A 20,009-nucleotide genomic window follows, 5' to 3' on the forward strand; every position below is an offset into this window, starting at 1 on the left:
AACTTGATCATATTCAGGTTGGTTGGGAAGGATTTGATGTCAACTCTGAGTTCAACAGGTTTAAAAAAACACCCATGACGAATAGAACAAAACTGCCGAAAATACGTAGCTGTCCCCTAGTTTTCAAAAATTTCTTTCAAAATTTGTGAGCGTAATTCCTGGAATTTCTTCCAAAGTTTCTTCCTGGCTTTCCGCAGGATTCTTTCACGAGATATCTATTTGAGTACGTCCCGATATTTTTTGCAAAGGTTTTCCGATATACTTCCAGAGATTCTCGCTGGATTTCTCCTGAAGATCCATCCAAAACTATTCAAAGTTTCTTCAAGCATGTCATTGGTTGAGCCTCATAGCCATGCGGTTAGATTCCGGATGGATGAGGGAGGGTTCGATTCCCGCTCCGAGCGATGAAATTTAGCTTCTCATCCATAGCCACTCCGTGTTAAGTTTCGTTCAATCGTACCGATTCAGCCGCCGGCTGAAGCCAGTGTCCGTGTCTTTTTAGGGGGTTTCCGGGATAACTATCCAATAGTTTATGTCGGGATTTTCACCGATAGTCTTCCGATATTTCTCTTGTTTTCCTCGCGGACCCTCGTCTGTAGCTGCTTTCAGGATTGCATGAGGTTTTCAGAATTCCTCCTTGAATGTCCTTAATATTTCTTCTCGGGATTGCTATTACCTAGAACTTTTTTCGAGATGTCTAATTTTTTTCAGGTTTTTCCTGAAGTTCCTGTCGAGATTTCTTCAATAACACTTAGCGGAGTTTCTCGTAAGATTTTATTTGAATTCTCTCGAATATTTCTCCAGGAATTTCCTACAATTTCTTGTAAAAATTAAGGGAAGAATTTTGGGAATAATGCAGAGAATATCTGTAAAAAAAATCTCAGGTGGATCACTGCAAGAAATCCGGTACAACTACCAGGAACAGCCTGGCTCTGAAGGAATTCAAGAGAAGAATTCAATGAGAAATATCAGCAATAACTCCTGTGGAAACCCAAAAAGGCACTCTGGAAAAAATCTTAGGAGAAATTCCAGGGTAAATTAAGAAAAACTCTGAGAGACATCTCATGACCAACATTGAAAGGAATCTTCTGAGAGAAGTTACAGGAGATACTCCGAGAGAAATCTCAGGTAAAACTAAAAAAACCTCGTGAAAACTTTTAAGAAATTCCTGTAGGAGACCAGGAAGAACATCTTGAAGAAAGCACAAAGCAATTGTTTGAAGATATCACAGGAAAAAAAATAAAAGAAATCTCTTGAGGAGCTCTTGCAGTAAATTCGTGAAAACTCCTTCAGAAACCCTTGGAGAAACTTTAGTATAAACCCCAGGAATAACTCCTTTAGAAACTTTAAAAGAAAATCTGGGAAAATCTTCTGGGGAAGTCCCATGAGGAATACCGAAAGAAATTCCACGATTTATCCTCACAGAAATTCTTATAGAGTATTCGGGATGAATCTCTAGTAGAAATCCTACGTAGATTTCTTTGAGCAAAACACTGGAGGAACTCCGGGAAGAAATAGCATCCCCGTGAAAAACTCCAGGAGAAATCGGTTTGAATTAAGGAATCCTGGAAGGAATCCGGAAGTATACCTTTCCGGAAAAAAATCAAAAAGGAATACCAAGAGAAATAGCGTCAAAAATGCGAAAGGAATTTTATAAGAAATCCTGGGAGACATTCCAGGAGGTATTTATAAAGAAGTTCCAGAAAGAAACCCTAACGGAAATTCTGGAAAAAATCCGTGCAGCGAAATTTCTATATGGATTTTTACTACCAGGTTTTTATTCATACGACCCAATGTTTTTTTTTATCGGAGTAAAATTTCCCTGAGTACTCAAAATATTCCCTGAGTGTTCCAGGTTTGTCCCTGTTAAATAAAATTCCCTGAGGATTCCCGGTTTTCCAGGTTTTTCCAGGTAGTAGACACCCTGTTAATGAAGGAAGAAACGGGGACAACCGTACCAACCGTTTCGTTTTCAAGGGATTGGGTTTGAAAATATAATCGTTGGAAGTGGCGTAGCTAAGAAGGTTAATGCACACTCCATGGCAGTACGATATCCAGGGATGGGACACTGACATTTACTTCACGTGCCCTGGTCCTAATGCCTAGGCTTAAGCGCCTTTACTCGCTCTCTGAAACGAAAAAAAAAACAAAAAACACACAAATCTGTCCTACGTAGATTGTTATAGAAATAACGAGTTATTGGTATACAGCACAATATGTAACCTATACAGTACAATATTTGCATGATAGAAAAGTTACAAAGATGCGAATTTTCATAATAAAACCATAAATTAATTTCAACGTAGTGTAGCCACGCAGTGACATAGTGAAAATGTTTGAAAATCACGCATACCGCGTTGATCATTGAGCTAAACATATTTCAGCAAACCTAGTATCATGATAGCAGTGGCGTGTCGTAACCTCACTTTTTACCTGTTCAACGACACTAATGTTGTATTTGCGAAGAATTAGGTTGTTTAGGGGCTGTCCATAAACCACGTAGACTATGAGGGGGGGACGGGGGGGTCTGGTCAAAGTCGACGGTCCTTACAAATTTCGAAAATTTTGTATGGACGAAAGTCTACGAGGGGGGAGGGGGGGGGTCTGAGATTGCTAAAATTGAGTCAACGTAGTTTATGGACAGCGCCTTAGGGGTATCCAGATTATGTCATAATCAGGTCCTCCGCCAAAAAGTTAGTCGAAATCCAAAATTTCATAATTTTTGGAGTCCGGGAACTATTTTAAAAATACATTAAAAGTTTGTATGGGGAATTTTTGTTGTTCGGGTCGACCTGTCATTTATTGTCATTTCTCTGCATATTACAAGTCAATTTATTGTGAGAAATCAAGAATTTGCACTCGTTGAACAGGTAGATTTGAGGTTAAGGAATCGCCACTGCATGATAGTAATCGAAATAAGTATTTATCAAGTTGCTGAAACATGTCACAGATACACCATTTCGCATTCAAAATCGGCCAATGGATTACTGCACGAATTTATGCTGGTCTGCTTACTCTCAGACGAAATTTGACGTTTGAGAGGTGTCGGCACCGCTCAAACGTCAAATTTTCTGTGAGAGTAAGCAGGCCAGCATAAATTCGTGCAGTGGACCATTGTTGGTATGGTTACTATCATGAACACGTTTCGGTTCCACTCACCCATCACATGCGTGTACGTACATACAAACTTGAGGGCTAAACACTACATAATAATGAAACGATCTTACCGGATTTTCTTGAACCGTTGATACCTATCCTCAACACCAACTTATCAATGAGCACTTTCCAAGTCACTTTCCATCTGAAGGAATTCGCTGGCTATGGAAAAGCGGAGATCTTTCGGCAATCATCCCTGTGCCGTCTGCTCATGATGTTACTGGAGAAGATGTTGGTAATGTTAGCTCAAAGGATCACGAGTCACACTATAAACCTCTATAAGCACTACGATTTAACAATAATTAGGATTGTAAACTAATATTCACAAAAAAACACACAAACACGCGACAGTTTTTTTTTCTTTCGTTGGAAGATCCAATAACTATTCAAAAATTAGAAGCCAAAAACTGTGAAAAGTGATCAATTGCACCCGAAATCACGGTACCCGCAATTACGTTCATAAAAAACGAAGAGGTTTCTACCGGAGCCGACTGAAGATTAATGTTGGCACATCCATTTACATTCATGCCATGCCCATCAAGTTCTGCGCAATATATGCTAGAAAATTGTAGATACTTACATGCAACTTTGTACAATTTTATGAATGGAGCATGAAAGTTTTTCTTGAAAATTATGCGGTACCCCAGGGTTTTCTGAATCAAATTCGTCCAACAATGATTCCTCACTAAGCATATTTTTGTGCCAAAAGTCACTATTTAGCCACTTTTTTGTTATCTGCAAGTCACTATTTGGTCACTATTTTCGAGAATTTGGCCACTAAAATAACTATTTTGACCATCAGTTCTTGCTACCAGCCCTGATGTTGCAAAGCTCATTGATTCCCAATACGGAATCACGGTCCGTACTTATTTCTCAAGTAGGTATCTAAATTGCGAGGGCAAAATGAAATGCTTATCGAAATTGTATATCTCAAGATGCACTGATATATACCGTGCTTACTGTCCCTATTCCCATAACAGTCCCATCTTTGCTGGGTTTCCTAATCACATGAGACTGCAGTGCGAATGGGGCAGAATAAAGGTGCTGCAAAATGCAACAGTTGACAGTTTATGACCAAGTATTTTTCAGATTAAGCATCTTAAAGGCACACACATTTGTAAAACTCAGTGTTTTTCTATCCAGTGTGACGGGTTATTGTTATATTACTGTTAGTATTACTTGATACTCAAAATCTATAAATCATTTGCACTTCTTCCCAGCACTTTCGATTCTTGATAAATTCTTACGGTCCGTGACTCCATTTCATTTTCATTTATATAGTATTGCAGGTACGAAGTACATCGTTATTACAATAAAACTGAATCAACAATTCCTCGCCACAACACTCGATTCGCGGCTGTAGACCTCCATCCTTGACCGCGTCCCACATTCCCTAAATCGTTCTGCACCTGGTTCGCCCATTTTGCACGCTGCCCTTCAGGTCTTCTTATACCATCCGGATATCTTGCGAACACCTGTATTGTGTAACCTGTAGGGTTGTTGTCCGGCTTTCTCAGAACATGCCCTGCTTATCGCATCTGGCTTCTACTGTCGTTAAAAAGGATCCAAGATATCAGTTCTTTGCAAGTTGCCGACGCGTCAACATCGTTTGCAATACAAATCTATACGGAGAGTCGTTCGATTTAATAATTGTCGTTAAAACTGGGTAAATTACCACAGGACCACCCGGTCGCCACCCACAAAGATGTGGTGGGTAAATGTGGTCCATCAAATATCGTAATTAGGAGAAATTACGACAAGTCCAAAGTTCGATTCGGGAACAAATCTGCATCGCACTTGACTACAATGTTCGAGAACAATGAGCCAGCGCCTTCTCAACAATGCCGTGATAACAATGTTCCATCCCGTATAATTGCGGGGGTCTCCACTCATAATGAGTTTGAGATGCTGGCGGTTGATGACGACCAACAAGAGGAACCAGCGCGAGTGTCCAACCAAACTTCACATGCCATCAAAAAAGTGCGTTGTCCACCCATCTACGTGTACAACAAAAGTGTGGTTGAAATCAATGCCATTGCTACGTCACTAGCCATGAACAAAGGCGAGTACGTACAACGCATAGGACGGGGAGTGATACAAATCACAGTGAAAGATCAAAATATCTTCACTTCGCTTGTCTCGTACTGCAAGGCAAACGATATTCGCTTCTACACACACAGCCTGCCCGATGAAACCCCAATCAGATTTGTTTTATCTGGTCTGCCGGTTTTCAACAATGATGAAGTGGTCACGGAGCTGAAAACTGTCAACATCGAACCTGAGAGCGTAAAGCTGTTAAAAGCGTCGCCATCGGGTGATAGTGCGATATATTTGGTGGCCTTCAAAAGGGGAGCATGTAAACTCCAGGATCTCAGGAAAGTTCGTTACCTGTTCAGTGTCGTCGTAAACTGGCGCCCATTTGCGAAAAGAGCCGCCGATATCGTACAATGCTTCCGTTGTCAGCAGTTTGGACACGGTATGAGCCACTGTAATCTACAACCCAAGTGCGTGAAATGCGGGGAATTGCATTTCACTAAAAACTGCGCTATCCCGAAGAAAGTGGTGAAACCAGGTAATTCACTTGAAAGTGAGAACGACGATCGCCATCTGATAAAGTGCGCGAATTGCAGCCGAAATCACGCAGCTAGCTTCAGAGGATGCCCCACAAGACTGGCCTACTTGAAACAACTGGAAGAAAGGAAAAATCAAGCTCGTAATCGTCATTCTACATCGTCTCAACCGCGACGTCCCCAGCCAGCTCCTGTACGACCAGGAGTTTCCTTTGCGCAAGCAGTTAGGGGAGAGATCGCAGCTCAAGATTCGAATCTGTTCACTATGTCCGAATTCCTAAGCCTGGCCCGAGAGCTCTACACCAGGCTTTCAGCTTGCACTTCGAAGGGTATGCAATTTCTCGCCCTTTCGGAACTGATGGCCAAATATGTATGCGATGGATAATCTAACTTCACTCAATGTCATGAATTGGAACGGCAGATCCCTGCGTAACAAAGCTCCCGAATTGTTCGATTTCATGGTACTACACCGTATAGACCTGGCAATAGTGACGGAAACTTGGCTACAATCAAACATGTCTTTTTCCCACGGTTCCTTTTCCTGCATAAGATTGGATAGAGACCCCAGAGTAGCACAACGTGGAGGAGGGGTAATGATAGTGGTTCGCAAAGGGATCCCATACGAACGTATTGACAACCTAGGTGTTAAGTGCATTGAAGCAGTTGGTGTCGTAATTCACACGTCCAGTGCTCCTGTACGCATCATAGCGGCATACTATCCTGGAGGTTCGACAAAACCGCAGATCGAACTGTTCCGCCGAGACACACGTAAATTGTTTCACACGAACGATCCTTTGTTTGTAATAGGGGATCTCAATGCACGTCATCGAGCTTGGAACTGTGCGAAAGCCAATAAAGCCGGGAATGCGCTATACCGTTCAACGAGGAGCTTCGGTCTAACTATCCACACCCCGGACTCGCATACCTACATTCCTGCTGGCAGAGGCAAACCGTCTACCTTAGACTTGACCGTGTCAAATAATAGATTCAATTTGTCAGTACCGAAAGTGATAAATGATCTGTCTTCGGATCATCTTCCAGTCATTTTCACTGTGGATGTGGAAACACCGTACAATCCAACCGTGCGCCAATACCGTTGCTACAATAGAGCAGATTGGCCGTGCTTCCGCAGGCAGCTGGACACCCGGATTAATCTGTCGGATGGCATAATATCAACAGTGGATGATCCTACAAAAATTGACGATGCCATCGCTTTTCTAACAGAAGCTATTGCTGAGGCTGAAGTTGCGGCTGTCCCACTTGTGAAGTTTCGTCAGTACCAGCCAACCCTACCGGAACCTGTTAAGCAGCTCATCAGACTCAGAAATGTGCGGAGGCGTCAATACTATCGGACAAGGGATCCGATGATGGGAATGATCGTGTCCGCTCTCAATCAAAGGATTCAGAAGGAAATTGCAGAACAAAAATTCCGCAACTTCGGCGACATGATGGAAGAACTAGAAGCTGGTAGCAACAAGTTTTGGCAAATCAGCAAACATCTGCGAAACAAATGTAAGTACGACCCTCCACTCAAAGTCCGTGACTCATATGTCGCATCATCTGCGGGAAAGGCAGAGGCGCTTGCTGAAAGTTTTTCCAAAGCTCATCGTAACACTTTGCCAGGCGACTACAATACAGACATTGAAGTCAATGAAACTATTCAGGAAATTGCTCTTCATCAGGAGTTGAATGTCGATGCCAGCACATACGCTAAACCCAAGGAAATACGTTCCATTATTCATCGGTTGAAATCTAAAAAAGCACCCGGGAAGGATGGCGTACGTAACGTCCTCCTTAAAAATCTATCACGTAAAGGGATTGTATTTCTAACGAAACTGATTAACGCGTGCTTGAAATTTTCGTATTTTCCAAGCTCGTGGAAATGCGCGACGGTTATTCCTATACCCAAACCGAATAAAGACATTACCGACCCTGGTAACTATAGACCCATCAGCCTACTCAATTCTATGAGTAAAATCCTAGAGAGAGTGGTATTGATCAGGCTTAACCGACATCTGGAGACTAACAGAACGATTCCAAATGAGCAGTTTGGATTTAAACAAGCACACTCAACTACACATCAGTTGATGAGGGTCTCCAAAACCATCCGTTCTGCTTTTGCCCACAAAAAGTCTGCCGGAATGGTACTCCTTGATATTGAAAAGGCCTACGACTCTGTCTGGCATGAGGCGGTAGTTTTCAAACTACACCGAAGCAGATGTCCACTGTACCTTGTCAAAATAATGCATTCTTTCCTCAAGCGTAGATCCTTCCGAGTCTCAGTCAGCGGCAGCTTGTCAAATGTGCACGACATCCCTTTCGGACTACCACAAGGCTCGGTGCTTAGTCCAACCTTATATAACGTGTTCACATCAGACGTTATCATGATCGATGGAGTAATATACACATTCTTTGCTGATGATACCGGGTACCTGGTAATTGACAAAGACCCCGCAATCATCACTACACATCTCCAAGCAGCTGAAAACTCCCTAGAAGAATTCCAGAAAACATGGCGCATAAAACTGAATCCTGGCAAAACACAAGCGATATTTTTCACCAAAAGGCGTTCACCTAGATACCTACCCTCAAGGCAAATAAATGCAGGTGGTGTCGTAGTTCCATGGAGTGATGATGTCAAATACCTGGGTGTGGTGTATGATAGAAAACTACTTTTTGACAAACACGTGAACAACTGCATTGCCAAATGCAATGGGCTGATTCGCTGCTTATACCCCCTGATAAATCGGCGTTCCAAACTGCATCTGAATAACAAAATGTTGCTGTATAAACTGATATTCCGGGCGACACTTGTTTATGGAGCACCAGCATGGAAAGACTGTGCAGCAAGCCATCGTAAACGGATCCAGCGTATGCAAAATAAATTGCTGAAAATGATTTTCGACCTCGATCCCTACTTCCCAACCGACGAATTACATCGATTAGCATGCATCGAAACAATCGAAGAATTCATTGATAAAAGCATGAACAAATTTGTAATATCCTGTACTATGTCAGAAAATCCACTTATACAAGAGCTGTGATACTCGTAGTTTAAGCCTAATTTAAGCAATTTCTGAGGTTTTTTTGTATACAACACGTTTTCCTCATTCGTTTGATGTTTTTGTAAATATGACCTCTAATACGGATAAATCACAAGGAGTAACATTACAGTTGAAAGTAAATCAAAACACTGTTAGAAATGAACTTTGAAATGTAAATAACACCGATATGCAAAGAACTAAATAAATGTAATGTAAATGGATCCAAGATATTCCACCACCCCGAAAGTGCCCCGTCTATCGTAACTCTGCTGCCTAGGCTTGACCTGTCGTTCGCGGTTCTACCTGCCAGCATGTAGGTAATTCGTTTTTGAAGCATTCACAATCAGTCCGATCTTTGCTGCTTCACGTTTCAGGCGGGGGTACAGTTTTGTTAGTGTTACGATTGTTCTAGTAATAATATCCGTGTCATCTGCAAAACAGTCAAATTGGCCGAATTTAGGCCGTTACAAATATTTATTTCACTTTTTGTCCCACCACTCTTTGGCTGGTCGAGGGGGGGGATGAAAATAATAAAGCATTTAGGGTCGATTTCTTCACCTCGGCTTAACCGGTAAGCCAAGCTTACCCATATACCGTCAGTGTACCAGTAGCCGCTCGTGTTCCAATAGCCGCTCACCGTCTTGAAAATTATGTTTATTGGCATAAATATGCATGATTGTCTTCATCCGTGCATAATTCGGCACGCATATTTTGAATATCCGTGGAAAAAAGATTGTATTTTTGCAGGGAACTTTGTTTTCTACACTCGTGAGCGGCTATTGGAACACGAGCGGCTACTGGTACACTGAGGGTAGTTAAACCAGGTTTAACGCTTAAGCCAGGGTGAAGAAATCGGCCCTTAATCTGAAAAATATTAAAAACTCATCGGATTTGTTAAAGAATTTCTAGCAAGACCCGATATTTTGATAAATATTGTTTTATCTGTCCCCTCAAAATGCTAAATCTTGCCAACAAATTTTGAAGGGGGGGGGGAGACAAAAAGTCAATAATAAATTTGTATCCGCCTTAGTAAAAAAATCTTGTAAACGGTAAATCAACGTCGCTTTGATCAGTCTAGTCCTGGAGAAGCTGTTCTTGTTCATGATTTTGCATAGTTCTGTGTGGTCGATATTGTTGTACGCCGCATTGAAGTCGATGGAACCAGGTAATCGCGGCATTTGCCGCACGGTGAAGATTTGGTCTGTTGTCAAGCGACCGTCGATGAAGCTGGCTTGATAACTTCCCACAAACTCATTTACATTGAGTGACTACGGAGGATGATCTGGGATAGCACTTTGTAAATGACATTCAGAATGGTGATCGCTCGGAAGTTCTCACACTCCAACTTGTTATGCTTCTAGTAGAACGAACGAATGAATCCAAACTATTAGCCGGTGCAGGCTGGTTGGCAATTTTTCCGGGTCCATTTGATGAGATCAGCTCCGATACCGATACCATCCTTATTAGCTGAATGATTGTTCTTGAGTTGCTGGGTAGCATCCTTAACTTTCCTCGTTGTTGCTTCCTGCTCTACTGACGTAGTCATTTCTCTCGGTACCTGGGTTTTCAATGTCTACGCTCTCAACACCATTCAGGTGTTCGTCATAATACTGCTTCCACCTGCTTCCATAATACTGCTCACATCTGATCTTCAATATACTCGCATCCACCCCTGCCCATTCCGACTCGCGACACGAAGCCCACCCCTTAATTCCAAGGCGATTAGAGTTCTTGAGTTTGCATTGGAGACTTGGTCCAATTATCCACATGTGCATCAATAATATAAAAAAGGTAATATCTCTTTTGAACAATATATTTATTGTCTGTAACACTGTCGGTAAACTAAGAAAATAAGTTACACATTGATAATAAATTAATTTATCTAGGATTATCATTACAGATGAAAATAGCAAGCATGGCTGAATCACAGAGAGAAAGTAATCGATACTATACAAAGTTTACTGCCGTCAAACCGAGCGGGGACTGCTTTTGTGCAGCCATTGATTGTAACTGTTGCTTGTGTTCTTGTAGATAGTGCAGATGTTGTAGCTCTTGCTGACGATACACAAACAGTGGTCTAAATATGATCACCCTAGCTTGCCGTTCTGCATTATCCGTCGTCGCTAGCTGATGGTATTGCGGTGGATCTGGCACTGGAGCTGCGGTTACGAGAATCAACATGATACAAAGCAAAACGGCTGTTATCTGTAAAATCAGAAATATGGATTGTTGTAAGCAATTTTATGCTAGTAAAAAATTTCCAAACAAACCTGGAATGAAAGGATCGTCATATTTCGTAATCGATTGAAAGCACAATGTTTGAGCGTAAAAAAAGAATCAAAAATACAAATATGTACGTGGAATTCGCTCTCAAAAAGCTAAAATGCTACTGAAGATATTGAGTCCGTCGTCTTCATCTTTATACAAAAGACGCGCCCTTGTTTCTAGAAGTTTTTTGACTCTCGATTATATCATACGGTGTATGATTTTGGCAATCACCGGTCTCGTAAGATCTATATACAGTGGGCGATTAAAAACAGTAGTGGACACAATTTTATGCTACCAGTTTCGATAGAAAAACGGAAATACGTAGGTACCTTTATCGTTTTCTGAATAAAACCCATCCAAACCGTAATTTGAAAACATGAAAAATTTAGCATCTAAATTTACTGGAATTTCTTTAACTTTCGAGCGATCGCGCTGTTGTACAGCAAGTTGAAGAAATCTCGCTTTTTATACTCAGCATTAGCGTGGTGGTGACGGTGGTGGCCAACCGCGTGAGTTACGGAAGGTTAAAATAATAGGATGGAATAGGCTCACCAAATTATATTTCATCTTTTCGTGTTCACTTTTGCCTTCATAATTTTTTATCCTATGTTGGGGACATGATACCACTGCGTCCATTGATTTGAGTTATTGTGGCGCGCCTTTATCTTGATTACATTTTTTTTGATCGCTACTGTTCCGCTAGATGCAGTCAGTGAGTGTGTTGACTCATCCTTGCAGATGGATAAACTATTTCCAATGGTGTTAAATCTGGGTTTAGGCCCAAAATAGTCGCCGCAAGCACATAAAGGTGATAATCGAAATCTCGCGTGCCAGGAGATAATTGCTGGGGATTTCTTTCTGTGTTTCAAAAAAAGTGATGAAACCATGTGGGTGATTCATTTTTTCCAATAAATAGCTCTATTTATTCTGTTCAACACAAAAGTAACTCCGTTTCGCTCTTTCTAAACCGTAGTTGGATTTTGTTTGTTTCGCCTTCGGCTTTTTGGAGTTCTTCTTTTTGTGTTGCTGCACTTTTAATTTGTTGTTCTTTTGCGTTTTACATTAGACGTTCAAATCGCGAGAAAGGTAGTGATGTTTTTGCTTCATTTGTTTTGTGATAATCATTTGCGTGTTTTTTTTTCGTAGCCCCTCTACATACATCAAGGGGCTAGCCAAACGTTAAATGAACTAGTTTTTTTGGTTCTAGTTCAGGCAAATCATAGTAGGCGAACACGATTCTACAATCTAATGCTATTACATAGGTGATGAAAAAATATCATTCTCATGATCGCCTTTCGCGGGGGATCGGCTAAAATATCTCGACTTTGTAATAGAATTTCTCTCGTTTGATTTCCGGTTGCAATTTATTGCTAAGAATTTGATACCGTTTCGACCTATTAACGGAAACACATATATGTAGCTATTGCGCCTCTTTTTCACGTATGGGCGAGTAGTTTCAGGTTGGATAGGAGTTGTTTTCTCTGAAATCAGACTTCCATCCACGTATTTTTGATGAAACTAGATTTGGTAGATTCAATGATTAAAATCAATGCACCCTTTTTGTCGTTCGCAGTCATATTGGATTTAGTTGCCATATTGAATTTTATTAGAAAAATCTTTTTGCTACCAATTCTTTTACTTTGATGTTAGGGGTAGGCGGGGCATAATGAGCAGCTTAAGAATTTTGCCACCAAATCCAGTAAATTAAGCGCAATCATTGTGGAATTTTAACGTATAATCCTCATTTGAACCTTAACTGACAAAAACTAATCGTTGAAATTTCGAATATAGTTATAAATGTTGCAAAATTTTATGTGTTTAAAAACGTATAAAATCGTGGATTGCGGTTTGGGGGTGGGGCATAATGAGCACCCTAGGTGGGGCAGGATGAGCAATCTCTGTTTTGTACACAATCAATTGCTAATTGACTGTTCTTGTCAATGATAAAGCATTCCTGTAACAATCAATGAGAATTTGAGGAGATTATGGGGTTTAATTTGTAGGGAACTGTGGAGTTCCATGGAGTTTACTTTTAAAGGCATTTTAAAACGGTTATAACTTACAGATACTGATTTTTTAAAGCTAAAGAATTGATAATTAATGATAAAACCTAACTATATGCATCGTAACAGAGAAAACCAAAAGTGAAAATCGTTTGTTTAGGATGTTCAAAATTTTCATCATTTTTCCATCAGTTGCTCATTTTGCCCCACTCTACTTTCAACTTTTTAAAGTATATTTTTTTAACAAAATAATTATACAAATATTTTGAAACTGTTACAAATACATTTCATTGACCCAGTAAATATCAAGAAATGTGATATATACCCATTACGTTCTTCAATTCCAAACCCTTATTTTAGGTCTGCTGATTCTTATAATATTTCCCCAGTACATGACCATTTCACGCATTTTGACTATTTTTTCAAAGCAAACGGCTTTTTTGACAAATGTTTCGTCATCAATTCATTGGATTTGAGGTAATTAAACTACAATCAAGCAGTTTGTTTTGCAAATTTGGAAATTTACAGTGAAAATACAAGGTGCTCATTAAGCCCCACCTGCTCATTATGCCCCGCCTACCCCTACATAGTAAAACCTAAGTCTTATCTTTTCGAAATTATAACATCTTTGCACACAGACTTTTTTTCAAATCAAATCCAACATGGCGGAAAAATTCAAGGATGCTGAAAAGCTTTATGCTCAGATACCGTTTGTGAATGAATGTCTGCTTTCAGTGAAAACTGTATGGTACGCGACTTGGTGACTGAGAGTGCTGACATTATTCTTGCAATTCGTTTTACTTCGTGTTAAGGTTCTTCCTATGGCAGTTGTGTTCTTGTGTTTAGTTTAGATTTAATCATTACATACTTTTTCATAGGTAAAGTATAACAAGCACAGAAGCGCTCCGCAGCCAATTGTTGGGTGAGGTTCGATTTCACCACCCCATCCCGTGACTGACTGTGTGATGTTTTTCTCCTTTTTATCATACATAAGCCAGAGCGCGGTGCATTACACAAAGCGATCACATGAAAGGTTTTGTTTTAGCAGATGTGCTATAGCTTTGCCTTACATATTCCTATTAGTTTTGAAATTTTGGTGTTCATAGGCGCATGCGTGTACGCAAGATTCGAAGCTACGAATTCGTTTCAAGTAGAGTGTGAATGTTCCTCCGTTGTTTGAAGCATCCAGATAGTAGTTTGCAGTCGAATCTGAATCCAAATGCTGACCGTAACAGAGCATTATAAAAACGAAGCCCCAATCCAATTTGTTTTCAGACGCGTTCGAACCGATCTATTGTTTATAAATAAAATATTCAATCATAAATATTCCTACTTTACGCTGGTTTTAAAACTTAGCATTCTCATTTGTCCTCTCTCAAGGCTACAACGACTTTTCTCTTACCGTCCATTTCGAAAATTGGTTTTGATTATTCACCCTCATTCTTGTTTTCGATCGAATCCACTTTCGAACGAAAATCGTTCGCATTCCCGTTTACGCCAGCAAAATCAAATGGCCTACTGATTCGATCGAACCAAAAACGTTCGAAAGTGGATACGTCCGTAAACAAGAATGAGGGTGATTGACTATCTGCGATCTTAACTGATTGCTCTTGATTTCTTTTTTTTTTCATCATCTCGTTTCCCTCTCTAGTGGTGTATTTACACAGCTCCAAAAAAAGTATGATTAAAAACTAACGTACGTAGGTAAAGCAATCCCTTCCTCGATTTCCGTGCGCAGTTTGGTTTCATTCTCTGTACCTCACCCTGAACGCGTTTTCACACCACCATCCCAAAGTAGCAGCCTAATCCCGTTTCTATCGCAACTAAACCTATACGTTTTGCTTCACGTCTGAAGGAAAAGCAAGATGTAGTCCAAACTGAGGATTGGTACGAGGCGAACTTCGTGCGAAACTCAACTTGTGAAGTTGGTAGCATCGTCTGGCACCAACCCAAGGTGCCAGTCAGTGGTGCCAACCTGTTGTAGAAAGGCGCGAAATTCGCATCAAAGGTTAATGGATATTCCCTACTTTAGCGCCAGAACTCGTTTATAAATGCAATCGCTAATCTCTCCCCGCTTTTTTCTAATAGTAGTAGCTTAGTATGCGTCCTACGATCTAAATACGCTTAATAGGTTTAAAATATACTTTGTTTTCATTTTCTTGGGATTTATTTTAATTTTGTTTTTTTTTTCTTACAATGTTTCTTCGTCCTTGTTGCAGGATAGGTAGTAGCATCTGAAGCGGAAGCAAGGTATTAGTTTTACTTCGATCACGCGTTTTAGCATTTTGTATAAAGAAAAATTAAAATATAATATAGTACAATTTTAGATGATCAAAGAAATAAAAATATTGGTTGGGTGTTTTGGATGTACACATAACTAAGTAGATAATTTTGGTTACCAAATTCCATGATGAAAATGAGAACATTGAATGTGATTCTTTAGTCAGTTTCTTCGTAAAGAAATGGTTTTTAGGATTCGTTGAACTAAACAATATAGTACGTAATAGTAGTAAAACATTTGCTCAGCTGCGCGCGGTCATAAATTTTTAAATAGGCATTTAGGTAGTCAACCATTGTGTGGTACCATCTATCTTGACGACGACGAAGACGACGGATAGTGCTGTTTTAAAACAGGCGGGCACGTCTCTTGATTTCGTTGCGTCTCCACTGGGGCATTCGGTAGAACTCGGCTCTGGAACACTGGAGAATCGCTTCGAACTCCACGTCTGACAAGTGGCGCTGTTGATGAAAGAAGATATATGATTAGAATTACAATCGGTTAAACGACAACACAGCATGAGCTCATTTCGATCTGATAAGAGCAGATCGATTAGGTCGAACGAATAAAAACTAGCAAAGTTGAGTTTAATATATTTTTTATTGTAAGCGCTACTTAACTGCCGTGAATCGCATATCTGTCCCATTTGCATAGGAAATCCAGCAAAGATGGGACTAATATGCGATTCACGGCAGTTAAGGAACATGTTCGTATTAATAAAACCAAGTTTATTAAATAATTTTTTTCTAACCCGAGGTTGAAGACGGGCTTGGTGGTCTAGTGGTTACCGCTTCTGAGTCATATGCAGAAGCGCGGGCAAGGGACTCGACAGAACGTGAAACGTTACAAACAGAAGCGGAAACAGCAGACCCACCTCTGCCGGGAGAAAAAGTGCCGCCTGGAAGAAGCGGAGTGGGAAGATACGGAAATGCTATGCCGTTCCCAAGAAACACAGAATTTCTATCAGAAGCTCAACGCATCCCGCAACGGCTTCGTGTCGCAAGCCGAAATATGTGATGGCAGCACTGTGTCATTGAGCATCATTGTGCCATTGAGCATCACGCATTCATCGAATACGCAATCGACAGTGTGAATGGACCATTAGTGTAACGCAATGGGGCATGAATGAAGAGGGAAAAGGAGATGAATAAAGATCACACCAGTTTGTTACCTCGACCTGTAAAGACGTGTTTTACTGCTTTCTCTGCTATTTTCCATCCAATAATATGTAGGGATAAGGACACGGAGGCCTTCTCTTTTGACGGACGGACGTGAGATGATCGAAAGAAGGAAGCAGCACTCCGATCGGCACCTGAATACCATGGAGAACGTCGACACGGGAGACAACTGCAACAGAGGAAACGATGCCATTCATAAGCTCAAAACCAAAAAAGCAACTGGTAAGGATGATATCGCAGCCGAACTCATCAAGATGGGACCAGAAAAGTTGGCCACCTGTCTGCACCGGTTGAGGATCTGGGGAACCGAACTGCCACCGGTGGAGTGGAAGGAAGGGGTAATCTGTCCCATTCACAAGAAAGGCAACCATTTGGAATGTGAGAACTTTAGAGCGATCACTATTTTGAATGCTGCCTACAAAGTGCTCTCCCAGATCATCTTCCGTCGTTTGTCACCTAAAATGAATGAGTTCGTGAGAAGTTATCAAGCCGGCTTCATCGACGGTCGGTCGACAACGGACCAGATCTTCACCGTACGGCCTATCCTCCAGAAATGCCGTGAATACCAGGTCCCAACGCATCACCTGCTCATCGACTTCAAAGTGGCATACGACAGTATTGACCGCGCATATCAATGGAGAGTCATGGCCGAAAACGGCTTTTTTGTGAAGCTGACTAGACTACTTAAAGCAACGATGGGCCGTGTGCAATACTGCGTAAAGGTTTCGGATGAACTATCCAGTTCATTCGAATCTCGCCGGGGACTGAGACAAGCTGACGGACTCTCATGACCGCTCTGGAAGGTGTGATGCGACGAGCCGGGCTTAACAGCCGAGGAACGATTTTCACAAAATCCGGTCAATTTGTGTGCTTTGCGGACGACATGGACATTATCGCCAGAACATCTGGAACGGTGGCAGAGCTGTACACCCTTGAGATGGGCAAAACAGTTCTTTTAAGGGAATCGTTCTCAATTGAACCGTTCTTTAGAAAGAACTAGTTTTCGTGGACCGTTTTATCGTTCAGTAGTTTTTATCTTTGTTTTGTAAATCTAATTTGAACTAGTACTAAGGTACCTTACCAAAACGTTACAGACCTATTTTCGTCAAGTTATTTTACGTGATATTTACAAAATTAGAGGAACACTTTAATGTTTGCAAATTATTTCTTAATTGGCGTTCTCGGCAATTGCCTGAGCTGTCATTGGAGAATTAATTTGCGAGATGGTTTAGTAGAGCATTGACAACATTCCCAAGTAACCAAAAGTTCAGATAAAAGGGTACTTTATAAGCTAAGCAGCTTGTTCGAGGTCGCTCATTAGCCTTCTAAGCAGCTTCATTTTTAAGTAATTTTGGAACTTGAAAGTTCACATAAGCACGCTGGATAGCCTTCTAAGCAGCTTCTGACAGAACTTTGTCAAAATTCATGCAGAAACAAAAATATGTTTTTCAGAATCATACCCTGTTGGTGGGGGTTTGTGATTCACGTCTGGAAATTGCTACTGATAATTATATTTTCACATATGTCGCTACTATGTAGATTTGAACTGGATTCTCCTGCGTGATAGCCTGCCGACTTACCGCTGCGCTGCTGATGACACTTGACAAAGTCAAGCTAACTTCACTACTGTACAAATGTGCAAAACTAGCTGCCGACAGAAAATCGATTCAAGTCAGACTTTACCTGCTGTCCACTCAATCGCAGCTGTAGTACTGTGGTAGAGCGTAGGGCTCTCACGCAGCGACTGTCGGTTCGAATCCGATGGGCGGCATTTTTTTTTTGCTCAAGCCTAGTATTTATTGATTTGATAAATGCATATTTGTCTTTTATTCGTGTACGCTTAAACAGTTGTTTTCTGTAAAAGAAATAAATTTGATCTTCATTGAAACACAATGCTACTGAACTGAACTTTTATGAACTTGAAAGTTCCGACAAAGTTCCGACATAGCATCTTAAGCAGCTTTAAAGTTCCGCGAAGTTCAGATAAAGTTCCGAATGGAACTTTCTGGCTCCTTAAGAGGCTAACAATTAGCCTTGCCGGAACTTGTGACCGAAGTTCCAGCAAGGCTCATCGTTAGCCTCTTAAGCAGCCAGAAAGTTCCGTTTGGAACTTTATCTGAACTTCGCTGAACTTGAAAGTGCATTTTGTCATGGGAAGCGGAACTTTTGGTTACTTGGGTTAACTCTCTCAGAAAACAAACATCATCTTTGAAAAATATTAATGAACGGATCTGAGGGACATTCAGTTTTCTTGTTTTTGAGAGAACGGAGAACTATCGTTCTTTTCAAACGAACGACAGTTCATTCATTGATTCCACAGAACTAGTTCTTTTGAACCATTCGCGAAGGGTTCGCCCATCTCTAGACACCCGCCTAAAACGCGAAGCAGCAAAGATCGGACTAGTGATGAATGCGTCAATAACAAAGGACATGCTGGTGCGCGGAATCAAACACGACCAGATCCATCTGGACAGTAATGTTACGATAGACGGGATATCTTCGCGGTGGAGGAACTTGTCTACCTCGGATCCTTACTGACGACTGACAACAATGTGAGCCATAAAATTCGAAGGCGCATCATCAGCGGAAGTCGGGCCAACACCGGGCTCAAGAAGCAGCGCGGTCTAGAAAGATTCACCCACGTACAAAACGCTAATAAAACCGGTGGTTCTCTGCGGACACGAGACATGAACCATGCTCGAGGAGGACCTGCAAGCACTCGGAGTTTCCGAGCGACGCGTGCTAAGGACGATCTTCGGCGGTGTGCAGGAGAACGGTGTATGGCGGAGAAGGATGAGCTACGAGCTTGCTGCCCTTAACGGCGAACCCAGCATCCAGAAGGTGGCCAAAACCGGAAGGATACGATGGGCAGGGCATGTTGCAAGAATGTCGGATAACAACCCTGCAAAGTTGGTGTTCGCTACTGATCCGATTGGCACAAGAAGGCATGGAGCGCAGAGAGCACGATGGGCGGACCACCCAACTAACATTTATTGTGAATGTAAACGTCAACAAAGCGTCCTTAATACGGCTTGATGCTGAGTTACTGTGTTGTACATATGGACGGAAGCTTCTATGCAAGCCCTATACCAATGAATCTGGCGAACTTAATCAGCTTGTACATGCTGTGCGATCAGCTTCTATGCCACCTAGTCATAGCTCTTTTCTCGGCTCCTATGTAACCACTAACTGAATAACATCTTGAGAAGGCGCTTTTTCAGCCTTTTCGCAATTGTTAAATAATAGTTTTACAGCATCCCCAAATTAAACGATTAAATATAATTAGGTTATGGATACCGTGACGCAATACATGTGGAACTGGAATTATCACTTTTAAAATTGAATAATAGAAGTACTTGCCGCTACTTGGAATCGAACTCCCGATCTCCGTATCCACTGATCCCGATGATGTCCTCGCTGCCACACTGCTATATATAAATAACATAGAAAATAGCCCGTTTTGTTTTACTCCAGACAAGGCTTCATAATTGTGCCACAAGAAACCTTACCCA

General features: G+C 41.2%; 1 protein-coding gene across 4 annotated transcripts in view; it reads right to left on the reverse strand.

The window, feature by feature from the left end:
- Window positions 1-11,933: 11,933 nt before the first annotated feature.
- LOC109418021 (actin-binding LIM protein 2) overlaps window positions 11,934-20,009 on the reverse strand; it is an 82,568-nt gene continuing 74,492 nt past the window's right edge. For all 4 annotated transcript variants that reach the window (XM_029870750.2, XM_029870752.2, XM_029870753.2 and 1 more), the window contains one exon: window positions 11,934-15,780. In XM_029870750.2, the coding sequence (XP_029726610.2) occupies window positions 15,667-15,780 (114 nt within the window). In that variant the 3' untranslated portion in view covers window positions 11,934-15,666. The remainder of the gene's footprint in view (window positions 15,781-20,009) is intronic.

This window comes from Aedes albopictus, chromosome 2 (genome assembly GCF_035046485.1).
Source record: "Aedes albopictus strain Foshan chromosome 2, AalbF5, whole genome shotgun sequence".
NCBI classification, from domain to species: Eukaryota; Metazoa; Arthropoda; class Insecta; order Diptera; family Culicidae; genus Aedes; species Aedes albopictus.